The sequence below is a fragment of the Cryptomeria japonica genome, chromosome 8, assembly GCF_030272615.1.
Source record: "Cryptomeria japonica chromosome 8, Sugi_1.0, whole genome shotgun sequence".
NCBI lineage: Eukaryota > Viridiplantae > Streptophyta > Pinopsida > Cupressales > Cupressaceae > Cryptomeria > Cryptomeria japonica.
The window spans coordinates 169,283,348-169,300,484 of record NC_081412.1 but is presented as its reverse complement, the minus strand read 5'-3'; the positions used below and the strand labels follow the sequence as shown (position 1 = coordinate 169,300,484).

The following is a 17,137-nucleotide window of genomic DNA, read 5'->3' as shown; positions in this document are numbered from 1 at the left end:
AGATTAAAGATTTCCATGATAACACCATGCATAGATGAGCAACAATTTATATGATCTAATATCAACTTTTGTATATATAAAAATGTCAAATGATTACAAATGTATGTCCATACACAAATATGGCATAAACACCAACTGAAACAAAATGTATGTCTAAATACGTGAATGTATGTCCATTTACAAAATATACATGCCAACTAGACATGTAAGCATCCCAAAACTATCTATAACATCCTAAGTTGTTGATGGATCATCAAAATTGATCCTCTTCGCTACATTGCTCAGCTCTAAAGGATCCCGCATAAGAAAAACAAACCACGATTAATATTAGTTATATTATATAATTCACATTAGAAAAGTTAACATAAAAATGAACTATAATTGAACTATTCATGTTTACCTCATCTCCACATTTTCTCTTTAGCTTTGCAGGACTCTTGATGTATGTCTTCGGTAGAGGAGGTATGTTTTGAATATTTTCATACACAACCTACATATGTTCAGAAACATGACATTGATGCAAGTTAGCATATAATTGTCACTGATAATAACAAATTATATCTACTAATCAAAAAATAAAATAAACATACATTTACCCAAGGCATCTCTTCTTCTTCTTTAGGTATATTGGGTGTAGTCATCAAGGATGTGAAGCCAAGAATTCTCTATATATATACACAACAAGTATATGAAACTATCAATCTATGTCTAGACATGTATAATCACTATAAGTTATTTAAACTATTCATTCAATCATATTTGCATTCAATTACCTTTCCCTTGTCTCCAACTGCACTACCAGATCCTAAATCACACTGCCCCGCACTCGTGTTGCTTGTGCCCTACAAGAGTAAAATAAGATATACATGCAAGTTACTACATAATCTAATTAATACCAATATAAATGATGAGCACTTATGTACAATAAAATACAAATGATTAGGTGCAATAATATATGTACCGTCAAGCTATCAAGGCCAAATGAAATGGCCAACAAGGTGCCCTCCTGAATCTGTCTCAACTCATCCTCGGTCATCAACTATTAAATAGACCATGTAAATAAAAATTTGTACTTAATATTATCTAATTTATAAATATTTTATTAAAATATAACATGAACTGTGAAAATACAAATCTTACCACTACATCATCAATGTATGATGATGGTACCTCCTCATCTCTAGCATGTGAGGACTCCCTAGGGTATACTCCAGTTTGTGTAATAATATCTGGTGCATCATGCATCTCATGCACCTCATAATCTGCACTGTCCACAAGAGGATCAATGGGTTGTCCAACTGGACCCAAGCATACATGCCCACGCATGACACAACTATGGTGTATGCATATGTGTAGAGCCGAGGATGAAGTGTCAACGCCACTGGATGCACCACTACCATCAAGAGTAGGCTAAGCTACTGACGCGACTTGAGAAACCAAAAGGCTACTCAAAGAGTGAATAACCGATATGGTCCGTGAAGCCGCCTCACAAATGATATCAGGATGTTGCAATGCAAGTGGGGGATCAACAGGAGGAGGGGGGACATATGGGCCCTAGACTACTCTGATTGCCTCAGGTCTATTTTGGGGCATGCCTAAACCTACACCCTGGAAAAGTTGGATGTCAAAGTAGTTCACATGTTTGCGTAAAACAAACTCAGCATACAATTTTTTTATAAAATAGAAGGGGATATCAAGATTGTTGTTGGGTGGTATGTCAAAAACCATCCACCAACAATCCCAAAAGTTTTTCACAATCCCATCATTTGCGCACCATTTAATAGAATTTTTTTTTTGGATCTATGGGTTGACCAATGCGGGGATTGACAAACAATGAGGTGATTTCGGCTTTGGATATCTCAAGATCCTTGATATTCTTATACAACAAGCCATCTGCATATTTTTCCCTCATAGAATCTCACCACAAAAGGGTGGCATTGTGCTCCTCAGTCATGGTTTCCATACTCTTTATGATCGATGTGAGAGGATCAAACATTGGGTTTAAACGAGGCATCCTACGGTATACTTCTGTAATCCCCCTCAATTCATTCAAATTTTGTGCAATCAAATCCTGAATTGAGGGGGGGTTTGGCAAATGGGGGTTTAGTTGTTGCAGTTGTGGTTGGTCAGTGTTTTCATTGTTATCCCCCATTTTTAACCTAATTGAATGCAAACAATTAAATTTAGTTAATAAATTTAAACAATTAGGTATTTGATTTAAAAAAACCTAGTTTTCATGAAAAAAACCATATTTTCAATGAAAAATCAAATAAACATTAACAAAAAATACAAAAAATAAATGAAAATGATTGAAAAAGATAAAATTCTTACCTCTCAATATATTTTTTAGCAATTTTTTGCCAAAACACCGGATATTGGATTTTGTTAAAATCGCACAACCCATGAGTTAAAAACGACTCATGGGTTGTCACTGTCGAAATATAAAAGTCTCAGAAAATCGGATATCCGTTCTATCACATATCCATTTTTTATACTTAAATTATTTTAAAATAACATATATAATATAATAATATATTATATAATATGTATTGTATTATATTATATATATTATAATATATAATATAATATAATATAATATTATACATTATATATTATATAATACGTATTATATAATATATAATATTATATTATATTATATTATTTTATATTATATATAACATAATATAATATAATATTGTATTATATAATATATAATATAATATTATATTATATATTATATAATATATATAATATAATACGTATTATATAATATATTATTATATTATAATATAATAATTTATTATATAATGTGTATTATGTAATATATTATTATATTATAATATTATATTATATAATATATATAATATAATATATTATTATATTATATAATATATTATTATATTATATATATTATATAATATAATAATATATTATATATTATATAATATGTAATATACAATATATTTTTTAAATTAAAATTACAAATAAAAATTGGATATCCGATTTGCATAGGTAATTACCAGGCCAAGGTGTACTGACACCCAAGCCAAGCAAAAAGTCAACACGGATTTTCGCATTTTAAGGTGAGTGAAGAAGGCTATTTTTTTCACATCGCCACTTTTTGGCCCCCCCTTGATCCCACACTAACCCAATAGAACCCCTCAAGTATTTATAGGAGAGGATCCTTGAGAAAAAGGTGGGAGGATCCTAACTAACTTGAGAAATCCTCTCAACCACAATGAATTATTCTAACTACAGTCCTAATCTAACTCAACTTGTAGTTGCCTTACATGTAATTACATTTTTACAAAAGTGCAAGTGAAAGTGACACTTGCAATTACAAAACTTGTTTTTATATGTAACTTGTCAAAAAAAAATTACAAATACGCAATTGAAGCTATTGAAGCTATTATATGTGTCCTAAGACATGACTCTAACTATATCATCTTTTGTTTGTGATGATCTTCGTCCTTCTACAAGATGTTAGAACTTGAAGTATTCTGGATTGGTGAAGACATCTCGAATCGGAACAAGAACTTGCACCCTTGATAGTCTTTATGTATTTCTCCAACGAACTTCAATCTTGTCTTCTTGCTTGGGGTAGTACTAGCATTTCAAGAGAGAAGTTCTTTGCAAGGCTAAAGTAAGAAGCCTATCTCTATATTGAAAGCATTCTATCCTCTCAACCATGAATTGTTGTTGTATCTCTTCTTTGTATCATCCTCCAATCTTGGAATCTTCTTGCAAAATAAGGCTTAGGCCTTAATTTATTGATTTGGTAGGTCATGTGTGCAAACACAACTAACAAGGGAAGGGATAAATTGATGCAAAAGTGGGCTCACAAGTGAATTTCAGGTTCTGGAAACTACATTACATGTGTGGTAAAACAAGAGCATTAACTTGCAATTGTTGAGAACAAACATGCAACTTCATACGTGTAAGGGGTAACTACAAGTTTGCACTTGTATTTGGACCTTTAAAACTCATTTTCAAGTGTTTTTTGAGTGCCTTTTGGACCAATTTCGGGTTCTAAAAGGTTGACTACAAGTGAAGACACAATTGCAATTGGGTTTTAAAATTCCGACTACAAGTAGATTTTAAATGGGAAAAATGAATGAAGGTGTGAAATGAATGGATGAAATGGGGAATTTGGATGACCATGTACATGTATGCGAAGGAATATTTTCTGCTTGACAACTTGGAAAAAGGGAAACTGTAGTGTCCACCCTTGACTTGACTTGTTTTGATTAGAGTTGACTTTTATTCCATGCATGATAGACTTATCTCAACTATTCATGATGATTATTCATGTGATTTGATGGATACTATATGCTTACTATGTGATAGATTATCGAAAGATTATATTGATCATGGATTTGATGTTGATTATGATTATACTAGCCCTATTTCATGATTATATTTGATGAGATGCTTATGAGATGTGTTTGGCTACTGTTTGACTGTCTTCGTGGAGAATCAATGTCACATCACTCATTGCGAGTAGGATGTGTTGTTGCATAATTCTACCACTTGTCTGTTATATATATATATATATATATATATATATCATTGTTGGTGGTTGCAGGACTTGCAGGTATTGGACATTTATTCCTCCTAAAATTTCCAAGTGCGAGCTCCCCTAGCTTCACAGGTGCGAGCATGTCCTTATCCCAATGGTAATATGTGGTTTTGGAGTTGACATGGGTTCCCTTCACATACCCTAGGTTTAAGTTGTCACTGGGCGCAATTGGTCATGTCAGTTTTTGGTTTGGTTCTTTCAGTTTTGGGAGTATGTTAGTATTGATTGAATCTTTTGGTATGAGGATTATTTATATTGTGGTTGATTTTATTGTCACGTGGCTATTTATGTGGCATTGGATTATTTGTCTATTTGTTGAGAGATTTGATAGTTAGTATTATTTATTTTTAATTATTTGATTTAAGCTATTCGAGCTTTTGATTATTTGATTTATGATTTTTAGAATTATGGTATTTATTTAATTAATTATTGATTATGGCTTATAGTCTAAATATTAATTAATATTTAATATTGGAAAATAAATAAATTATTTAATGGTTAATTTATTTAATTATGTTTTCTATTGGTGAAGTATTTAATAAAAAATAACTATAGTTCATAATGTATTAAATAATAATTCCTATAAAGCTATAGTTTAAATACTAATATTTATTTGGTGGTCTGGTAATTCTACCTTCGAATTTTAAAATTAATTTATCCCACCTACTTATAATATATGTAAGTATTTCCTACCTACCCTATTCTACTATTGGAGGACTTTATTTTGGGGAAACCATAGGATATGGGAAAAATATTCTAAAATGGAATTACCCTATTGGTTGGTTTTCTAGGGTTTCTTGTTTATTGTTTCTTTTTAATGGATTCCCTAGGACGGTTACAGAAGTTCCATTATTTGGCTTTAGATTCTCGGTGGATGGCCAGGACTGGGTTTGGAAGATATTGGGGTTTGTATTTGGATTGCAAAACTTGTCGGCTTTCCTTCAATGACCTACCACCACACAGGTTGCAGGTTGGAGGTCATACCCTTGTTGTTAATCCTTGTTTTCAATGTCTGCAAGTGTTTACTCCGTGAATGTTTTGTGTGGGGAATAAAGAAATAGTTTATTTCATTCTCTCTATTCTTAATGGAAATGATTGGGAATCCCATGGGTTATGAGATCTTTATTTGGATGAAAGTTTGGATGTTATATTTTTTGTGGTTACGGTGAATGCACATCATGGGATTTATATGTATTGAGATTTCTTCCATTTATGATGTGATTGGATTTGATTATTGTTGTTTCTGAGACTTATTTCATGCTATTAAATATTTAAGAGAGTTTGTGGAGTTGAGAGGAGAGAGCCTTGTGAGCTTCCAGTCTGGCCTTGCCGTAAGGAAGATTCACAAGACTCATCTCCTTCTGAGACATTTTATATTTCCCTTGTTTTAATGTGTTTTATGTTTTGAATAAGTTTATTGTTTTTATTTATATGAGCATTGAGTCTATTTCATTATTTGGATTCAAGATTTGGTGTTTGATGGTTTTCTAGACTTGTTGGAGATGGTTTTCCCTCCTGAAGTCTGTATTATGTTTTCAGTTGTTCTTCCTTGGGTGAATTTTATTATTTTGTTTTGTTTACATATTCTTATAGTTCATTTCATGCCAATTCCAACGAGTATAAATACACCATATTTGGCTAATTATATTTCGAGCAATTTTGATTCCACACTTAAGTAGTTTTCTGCCGAAAATTACACTTTTTTTCTATGTGCTAAAGGAATGACTAGATGTGCTAAGATAATCACCCTATGTGCTAAGAGATCACCTAGATGCACTAAGCTTTCAGTTGTATGCACCATTATGTGTATTTTTAGGGTTTTTCCTAGTTTGAAGTCTGTTTGATGTCAGTTGGATTTGGGGCCATACTAGAGGCTTTTTGAGGGTATTTATGATGTTGTCTAATGTTGATTTATTATTGGTGATGTCTTCATATGATTTATTTGTGAGTTTTATATGTGTTTTACACCATTTGAGTTGTTGCACTTCCTCTCTTGTTGATGTGCCAAGAGAGAGATTGAGATTCTTGTGATTATGCGTCGGCAAGTGGATAGGCCTTGCTGAGATTATTTGATGATTTATTTTAGATTTTATGGAATTTCTTATGGCCTTGATATTTTTATTTTTCCAAGAGGCTCTTTGATTTATGGTTCTCATGATGTTACCTTTCACATTTTTCATGATTATGAATGAGATTGTTGGTTGCATGTGGATTGTTTGTGATTTCAGATTTATGTATGTTCTCATATTTGATTATGATTCTAGAGCCTCTTGTGTTGTCATGTTTGAGACCATGTTAGGGGGGAGTGGGCTTCCTTGTGATGACCGGGGTCACGAGAGATAGGCTTGCTTGAGGTTCCTTGTAAGGATGCATGAAGTCTAGACTACCAAGGCACATTGGAGTTTTCCATGATTTGTAAATAAGTGATAACCTAATAATTAATGGGTTGGGTAGTTAGATTAATTAATAAGATGATAAATTGATTTGTGCCTCATGACTTAGTCCTAGGGAGGATGTTTTAGGATAAGCATGAGAAGGCCATGAAGACAGTAAGCTAATCTCCCTTAGTCTCTCTTAGGTTGAGATGGCTCCACATGTCCATCAGGCTAGTGCCTTGTGATATTATGTTATTGTGTTATGAGGATGGCATGTGATGACACTCCACTCCTACATGTGTTTCTCCTTTGTGATTTATGATTATGCTTATTGGATGCATTTATACTTTGATGAGTTTTATGCCTTTGGGAGTCCATTCTTGTTGTATTGTGTAAGTTCTTGCTTGAGAGTCCTTATGTGGTTAGTCTCCTTGGTTATAGGTGCCAGCTTAGGTTTAGAGTATGTGTTGGGACCTTGTGTCATCTCCTAGCATGGGGGGTGGTTCCTTTGGTTCCACATGGTCGGGTGGTTGGTGCTTTTTACCATTGGGTTTTTCCCCTTGTTGGTGTTCTTCATGCATGGATGTGGATTCTCCTTCTTGATGGATTATGGATGTACCTTGTAGAAAATTTATGTAATGAATATGATGGAATACATGTATGTAGTATATTGTATGTGGTAGATGAAATCATGTAAAAGGAAGAGCTATTTTTATGATGCATTGTTATGTAAATGTATTTGTAAGTAGTTCATAATTGGTAGTTAGGGCATGTCATGATTTGTTAATGTGGCAATGAGATGTATGGATATGTTCTTGTTAAATGAAGGGAATCATTTCATGTACCTAAATTTGGTAATGGAGTTGCAATTGAAATAGATGTGATTTATAATATGATCTGCTTGTATTGGTTAGAAAGGAATTCTATGGTTATTTCTTTAGATTGTGATTTAATATGTGAAAGAACCTTGAGAAATGGAATAATATTAAATATCAATATTGAGGATGTTAGATAATATGGATAAGGTTTAGATAATTATGTCTTTATGTGTATGCTTGGAAAATGTTAGGATTCTTGTGTTATGCATTGGGGGTTATTGTCAAATTGGGAAAGTGGTTGCATGTGTAGTTGGATTAGGAAAGGAAACTATTGCTATTGGATTCATGGATATTCTTTTGGTGCTATGTTAAAACTACAATGTTATGAAGGAATATAATATGCTAGCAGAATGGTATAATGGTATGCATTTCATAATGGATAGATAAGCTAGTGGGTTGCATATCTCATGATTAGGAAATTAAATATGATGCATTAATTCAAGATGGAATATGTTTATCATGTGAGTAGGTTGTCATTATGGAAGTTAAATGAGTAATGACATTGAAGTACCCTAGGGAAAGGTTAATGATGTTATGTTATTTCCTCTTGCGTAAATTAATGAAATGTGAGATGATGTATGTTCCTAATGCTTAAATGGTTAATGAATATAGTTATATGGAGATGTTATATATTACATTAGTTGTTATTAGAAGTTAATTTTTTTAAAAAAATCTCAATTAGTACGATAGATGATTAGTTTTATCTAGGGTATTTTGGCAGGCATTACATAAACACTTCAACATGTAATTAGATTTGTGAAACCCAAAATCAAATGAATGAGTCTCATGGCAATTCTTCAGCATTTGTAAATTTTATAAAAAGAAGATTAACTCTTTTTACCAAAGGGGAAGTTCAACATTACCACAGTTACTTGTAATCGAATTTTGAAAACTCGAATACAAGTAAATAGAAAAAATTGAAAGACGGGAAAATCTTGCACATTTACAATTTGCATTCAATGAACCAATTAATTGGGAAGATTATTTTGAAAACCTTGGGAACAACTGAAATGCTCTATAAATAGGTAAAGAAGCCACCACATTGGGATTACAAGCAACAAACAAATCACTTTTACATTCAATCCTCTCCACAAAAATTGGCTTGGAAAGAGAGATATATTTGATGTCAAAAACTCATCAATGATTGAAGAATGCAAGACATGTTTGAAATGTGGAAACAAGGGCGAACTTCATGCTCCAAAACATGGCAAGAACCAACAAAAACAAATTCAAAAACGTCTCCAATAAATGCAAGACGTTTTTCTTAAAACCGTTCAATCTGAAAAACGTAGCAAGAACCAACGATTTTCAACACCATAGCAAAAATGTGGGACGGACTCAAAGGAAGAATGCCACAAAAAATGGTTTTGTGGGAGCAAAAGTGTGGATCGGGTTCTTCCTCTTCAACTTCAAGCAAAACATGCCCTCCAAAGATGCAATCGGATTTTTGAAACCCCTTTACAGGTTTTAAATTGCATTGCTTTTCCTTTGCTTGATCAATTTCAGGCTTGAAAGGAAGAGGAGCAAAAAGAAATAACAAAACAACTTGTAATAGGGAAAGAAAATACCCATTACAAGTTTTAAAAACAAAAAATGAACATAAAGACTTGTAATAGGGAAATAAAATCCCTATTACAACTAAAAGAAACACATAAAAACTTGTAATAGGGAAATAAAATCCCTATTACAAATAAAAAGAATAAAAACATAAAAACTTTTAATAGGGAAATAAAATTCCCATTACAAGTAAACATAAGACATAAAAAAAAAAAATGTTAATAACTTAAGAAGACTTGTAAAAGGGAAATAAAATCCCTATTACAACTTAAAAGCACAAAGTAGGAAATGTTATGAGAAGCTACAAGTTCCCATTAAACTTGTAATTTTAAATTCTCTTGCAATTGTCTAAAAAGTTCCTACAACAACTTAAAAGATATAAAAAGAAAGTGGGAAATAAAAAGTAAGTTACAAGTTTTAAATAAAGTGCACTTGTAATTGTTTTAAAATTTCTCTACAACACAAAAACAAGAGAAAATTAAAACCTGCAATCAGAGGAAAATTTTTTCACCAAAGAAAAAACCTCAAAATTGAAGGAAATACATAGCAAACAAACTCGAAATGCGATGAAATTTGAAACATGAATCAAAGATGGACCAAAGATAAATCTAGTTCAACAAAACACAAATATTTTGCCTCCAGAAGCATGGCTTAAGAGTAAAATTTTCAACCTACAGTGACTACTTTGAAACCCGAATTTGCACAAAAAGCTAAGAAAAAGAAGACCAAAACTCACCAAAATTTGGACAATGATGGCAAAGACACCTCACAATTATTTGACACTAACAAATGTGAGTTTTGCACCTCATAACACGTGCCTTGGAGACAAAATGACATTTAAACCAAATTATTTTAAAGGTTGTCACATTTTGAAAATTCAAAAATGAGGACAACACACATATAACATAATACCAACCTGTCCAAACTTTTAAAAATATACAATAAACATTTACATATTAAAAAATTGACTGTAAAATTTAACATGATAACAGTTTTTGTCCAAACTTTTATTATAATGAAAATTAAAGAATAATCCTATAAATTAAATTAATTAAAAATGCAACATTACTAATAGTTTTAAGATGCGATTCTAAAATTATGAACAAAATAGTGAAAGATTTTATATCAAATATTAAAATCAAATAAACACTACTTCATTCAGATTTATTTAAAATATAAAAAGTTATATCAATTTATACTTATAATATATTTATTTAAGTTTACATATGTCTACTATCTATTTTCAATCTCCTTATCAATTTATCTATTTTTTTTTCCTATACAATTTGATATCTTAAATTTTTTAATTTAAAATGAAAGTGTTGAGAGCCTTCCTATATATTTTATCTTTTTCAACTAAATTTCTTAATTTTGATTTCCTAATTACACATAAAAAATAATCTTATAATAATTACTAATATAAAATACTTCTTACCATAATAAAAAAAGGTTTAAAGTAATATTTCCTGCAACCGTCCTAAAAAAGTGGCACATGTAGCAGCATTGCACGTGTAGCATGAATAAAAGACACCCCTAATTAAATTACCACTCCCCCTATTACCATTCAACGGGAAATTCTCAGGCATGAACAGCTTGAGACATCTTTCCTCAGCACACTTTCCTATAAGGAATAGTCTATGCTGAAACAATTGTTTAAAATTTATTGGCTTGCTTTTCATTGGTGGAATCTATTTTTTTCCCATTTATAAATAGAAGATGAAGATGATGCTTCCTCTGCTACTCTAACAATGAAGATGAAGATGATGATGATGCTTCCTCTGCTACTCTTTCTCTCTCTCTCTCTGCTGCCTCCTCACATGGCAGAGTCTTCCAATCATTCTGATGAAGCAGCTCTCATGGCTTTCAAAGCTGCTATCTCTCTCGATCCATATAATTCCTTACTCCATTGGAACACCAATCACACCTTCTGTAATTGGCCTGCCATTACATGCTCTTCTCTTCGACAGCGTGTGGTTTCCTTGAATCTCACTGGTATGGGATTATTTGGCCCCATCTCTCCCTTTCTGGGAAATCTTTCCTTCCTTAGAGTTCTTGATCTCAAAAATAATAGCTTCCAGGGCCACATTCCATATCAGATTGGAAGGCTATTTCGCTTGAGATGGCTTCGGTTGTCTCTTAACAATTTAAGTGGAAGCATTCCACCTGAATTTAGTCTCCTTTCAAATTTAGATGCCCTAGGATTAGGAGCAAACGAATTGACAGGTATTATCCCATCTTTCTTAGGAAACATGTCCTTTTTAAATATCCTTGACTTGTCCAAAAATACACTCCAAAGTGGTATTCCTGCTGAGCTAGGTATGCTTAGTCAGCTATACTGGTTTAATCTTGGCTTCAATAACTTAACAGGGTTGATCCCCGTTGCCCTTTCAAATTGCACTCGTCTCCAAATTTTGGAGCTCTGTGCTAACAACTTAAACGGCCCAGTTCCATGGGAGTTTGGAAGGCTGTCAGAGTTGCAACATGTGTATTTATGGCAAAATCAACTCAGTGGAGAAATACCCCGCTCAGTGGGGAATTGGACTCAGCTGGAAATGCTGGGTTTGGAAGACAACCAACTGAGCGGCACACTGCCCCTGGAATTCGGTCAAATGCAGCAGCTCAGTCTGCTTAGTTTGTGGGAAAATCAATTTGTGAGTGGAAGCAGTGGTTTGCCTATTCTAACAGTGTTAACTAATTGCTCCAGCTTGAAAAGTCTTCAGTTGTCATTTAATCATCTCACTGGCGTCGTGCCCACTTCAGTTGGCCGCCTTTCAAATTCACTCTCTATTTTAGCCTTAGGGGCAAATGAATTTGAGGGAAACATACCAGAAGAGATTGGTAACCTCACAAATTTAGCGACATTAGAGCTAACTGCAAACCGATTCAATGGGACCATTCCATCTGCACTCGGCAAACTTCCAAATCTGGAAAGATTAATTCTGTCGAGAAATAATTTACAGGGAAGAATTCCAGAAAGTTTTGGACAATCAATAAGGCTTGGATTGTTGTCACTCAGTGAGAATATGCTTTCAGGCCAAATTCCAGATAGTCTTGGCGAGCTTCCACAATTAAGAGGCCTTCATCTTGATCACAATCAACTATCAGGTAAAATACCTGCCAGTTTAGGGAGATGTCAGACATTGGACACGGTGGACTTTTCCCACAACAAACTAACAGGAAACATGCCTCCTGAAGTTGCAGGTCTTCAAAATCTCCAGTTTTATTTCAATGTTTCCAGCAATTTCCTGCAAGGTTCTATTTTGGAAATGAGTAAAATGGTTATGGTTTTAGCTATAGATCTTTCTCAAAACAATTTCTCGGGTGTCATTCCTAGTGCACTAGCAAGCTGCAAGGGTTTGGAACATCTAAATCTTTCTTGGAATGCATTTGAGGGGCCAATCCCTGCATCACTAGCAGATCTGCAAAATCTGCAGGACATGGATCTTTCTCGCAATAATTTGTCAGGTATGATACCGGTGACTTTCAAAAAGATGAAAATGCTCCGACATCTCAATCTCTCTTCAAACCAGTTGACTGGAGAGGTCCCAAAGGAAGGAGCTTTCGCAACACTCGATGCCTCAGAAGTTATGGGAAATCTTGGCCTCTGTGGTGGATGGATAAACTTGCCACCGTGCTCTCATACCAATCACAAACAGCCATCTGTCTCCAAAAAGGTGATTATTCCTGTCACAGTAGGCATTGCAATTTTGATCATGTCTCTTCTATTGGTAGTATTTTCTTATATATTATGTAGACATTCTAGTACCCCTGCTCTCAATGTATGGCCTCCAAAAATTTCATATGAAGAACTTGTAGATGCAACTGGTGGGTTTAGTGATGAAAATCTTTTAGGAATTGGTAGCTTTGGGTCAGTTTATAAAGGAATTCTAAAGAATGGTACAAATATTGCTGTTAAAGTTCTCAAGTTGCAAGATCAACATGCTCACCAAAGTTTTACTAGAGAATGCAATGCATTAAAGAGAGTTCGACATCACAATGTAATAAAAATAATTTCAGCATGCTCTAATCTTGATTTCAAAGCCTTAATTCTTCCATTCATGTCAAATGGAAGTTTAGAGAGATGGTTGTATCATTCAGAAGGAGGTAGATGCAGATTAAATTTGAGTGATCGAATAAGGATAGCAATGGAGATAGCAGAAGGAATGACATATCTTCACCATTATTGCTTTGTTCAAGTGATTCACTGCGACCTCAAGCCCAATAATGTCCTGTTAGGAGATGACATGACTTCATACATAGCAGATTTTGGCCTTTCCAATATTATTTTTGGCAATTCCATGGATTCTTTGACTTCTACAGATGCACTTCAAGGATCTATTGGCTACATTGCACCAGGTATATATTTCTCATTATTTCATTATGCATTTTTGCTAGTTTTCTTTATCTTATACATCATCAAATTCTTCAAATGACAGTCTTTGATCCTTGTTTATTTGTTATTATAGAATATGGAATAGGTGGAAAGCTTACTACAAAAGGAGATGTATATAGTTATGGAATTTTAATTCTAGAGTTGTTGACAAGGAGGAGACCAATAGATGATATGTTCACTGAAGGAATCAATCTACAAAAATGGATAGAAATGCATTTTCCAAATAGAATCTCAGATGTGGTGGATAATTGTTTGCTTATAGATGCTCATGAATCGGGGACATCAGTGGTAATAGAATGCCTTACTCAATTTATACAAATTGGGCTCTTTTGCACAAGGGAGTCACCTCAAGAGCGACCTGATATGACTGAGATAGTTGATAGATTAAATACAATCAGAGGTGCATTTCTTGGTACACCTAAAACTCCTCAATTACCAATAGACATCTCACCTTTTCTTGACAATACAAGAGGTATTAATATGACTGGTTCAGGGAACAATGAAGGTTCATCTACATCTACTTCCTAGGTCTACATAAATATTGTTGTTTTGTTTGCTAGCCAACTAGATAATAATAATGTCCACGTATTATATTTTGTAGTTCATTATATATAGTGAGGAGATGAAATAATGTTTAGATTGTGATATTTATAATGTATAGAATATTGTGACATTATTTATGAAACATTTGAAATTGTGAGCAAAAAGGAGATGCCCATTTTGTTTATTTTCAGTTATATCAATCATACAAATTAATTTTTTTATAATATTAGATATATTTTATTTTTTATTGAGAAGATATTATAATGGTAAATTTTGTATATCTATGACATTTTTTATATGGCTATTTTTAGAGAATGCTTTAATACATGTATATATTGCAAAATGACACAATCTAGTGTAAAGTTTGGGCTCGATCATTTAGCTCTTACCTTATTCTAATTTTGAGATAATAAAAAAGATTATTACTTTTTGATCATTAATGAATAAATTAGGTACAAAATCCACATTACTCTTGATTCCCCAAATTGAATTTCGTATTTATTTATATTTAACTTCTAAAAATAACCTTTCAATATATCATTTTCCAACTTTTATTAACTTTAATTATGATTTACTACTTAAATAAATACAAATAAGATACTCTTATCCAAATCATCATCTTACATCTAAGATTCTGCCCTTTAGTCACTAAACAACTTCATGCTAACATTTTTCATTTTAAAAATTATGTGTAACTATTTCCTAGTAATTCAAGCATGTAACTGTTTCTCATATTATAAATATCTTATATGTATCTATAGTTTTTTTATTGGAATAAAAATAATTATTATCAATAATAGTTACAATAGTTACAGAAGAACACAACTGCCACAAAGTTGTAGCTAAACATGGGCCCATAGTTTATATTGACTTAAAAGCTGATTACACTAGAAAAGAAACCAAATCAGATTCCATTGATAGCCCATTTCAATATAAAAGTTACTCTCTACCAACCCACTAATGGAGTCTTATAGACTGAGTGACATTATGAATGTTTATATTCCCAAGGAGAATGATAATTTGACTTGCCAATAATATGCAAGCACTATACTAAACTTTAATAAGAAAAGATTAAATCATATAATGTTGTGTGCAGCTGTTTACTAGTGTCTGTTTTTTGTTCAATGAAGAATTCCGAGGAAGGAAATGTTTACAACCATATAATAGGTTGTTTATTGGGTTTTTCTAATTATATACAACAGATTAATTTATATAGGTTTTCCTCTAATCTCTTTTAGTGCGCATTCTATCAACGACTATCTGCTATAACAACTTATTTGCCCTCTGTTAATTCTGTTTTGCATGCATTCTATCTTTATAATACTTGATACAATTTGAAATTTGAAAAAGAATTCGAATTGACTAATTTAATTATATAATTTATATTTTTATTGGGCTTTTTGAGTTGTATATTACCTTTTTCTCAAACCTTTATAATTGGTTTTAAGGCTTTATGTATAGCATAGATGTTCATAAATTTCTGTAAGTAATTATTCTCCTGCAATGGCTTCTATGAGATATGGAATGGTTTTGATGATAAATAACAATACTGTGCTTATTATCTAAGAGGATCCAGTATGCAAATCTATCCAGGATTGTGAACATTCTTGATTTTCATATCAATGGCACTGTTATAAAGCTTGTGCACTATGCTCTAACTGACTAGAACAGTACCCATGTAATAATAATTAATCCTTTGTTTTTTGTGAGATTTTGCCAAGATCAAGAGCTCAATGAAAAGTACAAAATAGAGAAAAAATATTGATAGGAATAAACTGTATTCTATCAAGATGAAATACTGATCAACTGGATCATCAATCAATACATACAATGAATATGAGCCTGCTTATATAGGCAAGGCTATATGGATATGTGAGCACACAAACATGACATGTGGCTCAATAAGAAACAAGGGTAGGTAGGAAATAGGTGTGGTAGGTAGGAGAAACAATATAATATTCTACATGAGATGGATCAAGGGCATTGTTGCATGTTTTTGTGTTAGTAACAAGGGCATTGTTGTACCATGTTTAGTATACATTTCCACACACTAATAATTGTATTGATGTGAACAAGTTGAAAATGTGTTAAAGAAATATGTCATCATCAATTGTAATAATACTAAGATATACATAAAATAGATATATTGAAAAGATTTTAAAATTTCAAGAAAATACATTTGGTAAGTGGATAGACAAATTCCACTCCCTTTGCCAACATAATTTTCCATCTACCAAATTAAGATTTCTAGAATAGAATATCGACATCCATCAAAGCATAGTAAATAAATGAATTTCATTAGATGTTTAACTTTGCCCCATGTTGTAATTAGAATTCCCTTAGTAGAAGTATATTAAAAAAGGAAAACCTAAAAAAGGAATATAAAGAATTTGAAGTAGTGCCTCAAAGAGATGTGCTCTCTTGGAGTATAATGATTCTAGCACATGCACAAAATTTATTATTGTAATTTCTTTAAAGCATTCAAGTTAATGCAAATTGTAAGAGTAAATTAAGGTTTGACAATGTTTGCTTATGTCAAAATAAGATTTTTGGTATCTTTGGATGCTCTTTTGTATAAATACACGAGAAATATGAAAATGTAGATAAAGCAAAGAATAGTATCTTTGCAAATAAAATGAACACGTTTTGTGTTCCATATCAAGGATGTACAAAATGTATTTGTTGAAATGACTTTATAAATTTTAGTAATGACAAATATTACGTGTGAAAGTTACCCAATGACTTGACTTGGTATTAATCTTCTTTTCCCAACAAGTACAACGTGTTTTTCTGGGCAAGCATCAGGACTGTG

At 32.5% G+C, this 17,137-nt stretch overlaps 1 protein-coding gene across 1 annotated transcript; it reads left to right on the top strand.

The window, feature by feature from the left end:
• Positions 1–11,058: 11,058 nt before the first annotated feature.
• On the top strand, positions 11,059–14,493 carry LOC131053626 (putative leucine-rich repeat receptor-like serine/threonine-protein kinase At2g24130). The gene is made up of 2 exons (XM_057988234.1): positions 11,059–13,745; positions 13,856–14,493. Exons 1-2 carry the CDS (start codon positions 11,138–11,140, stop codon positions 14,308–14,310), a joined length of 3,063 nt encoding a protein of 1,020 aa, XP_057844217.1. The 5' UTR covers positions 11,059–11,137; the 3' UTR covers positions 14,311–14,493.
• The last annotated feature ends 2,644 nt before the right edge of the window (positions 14,494–17,137 follow it).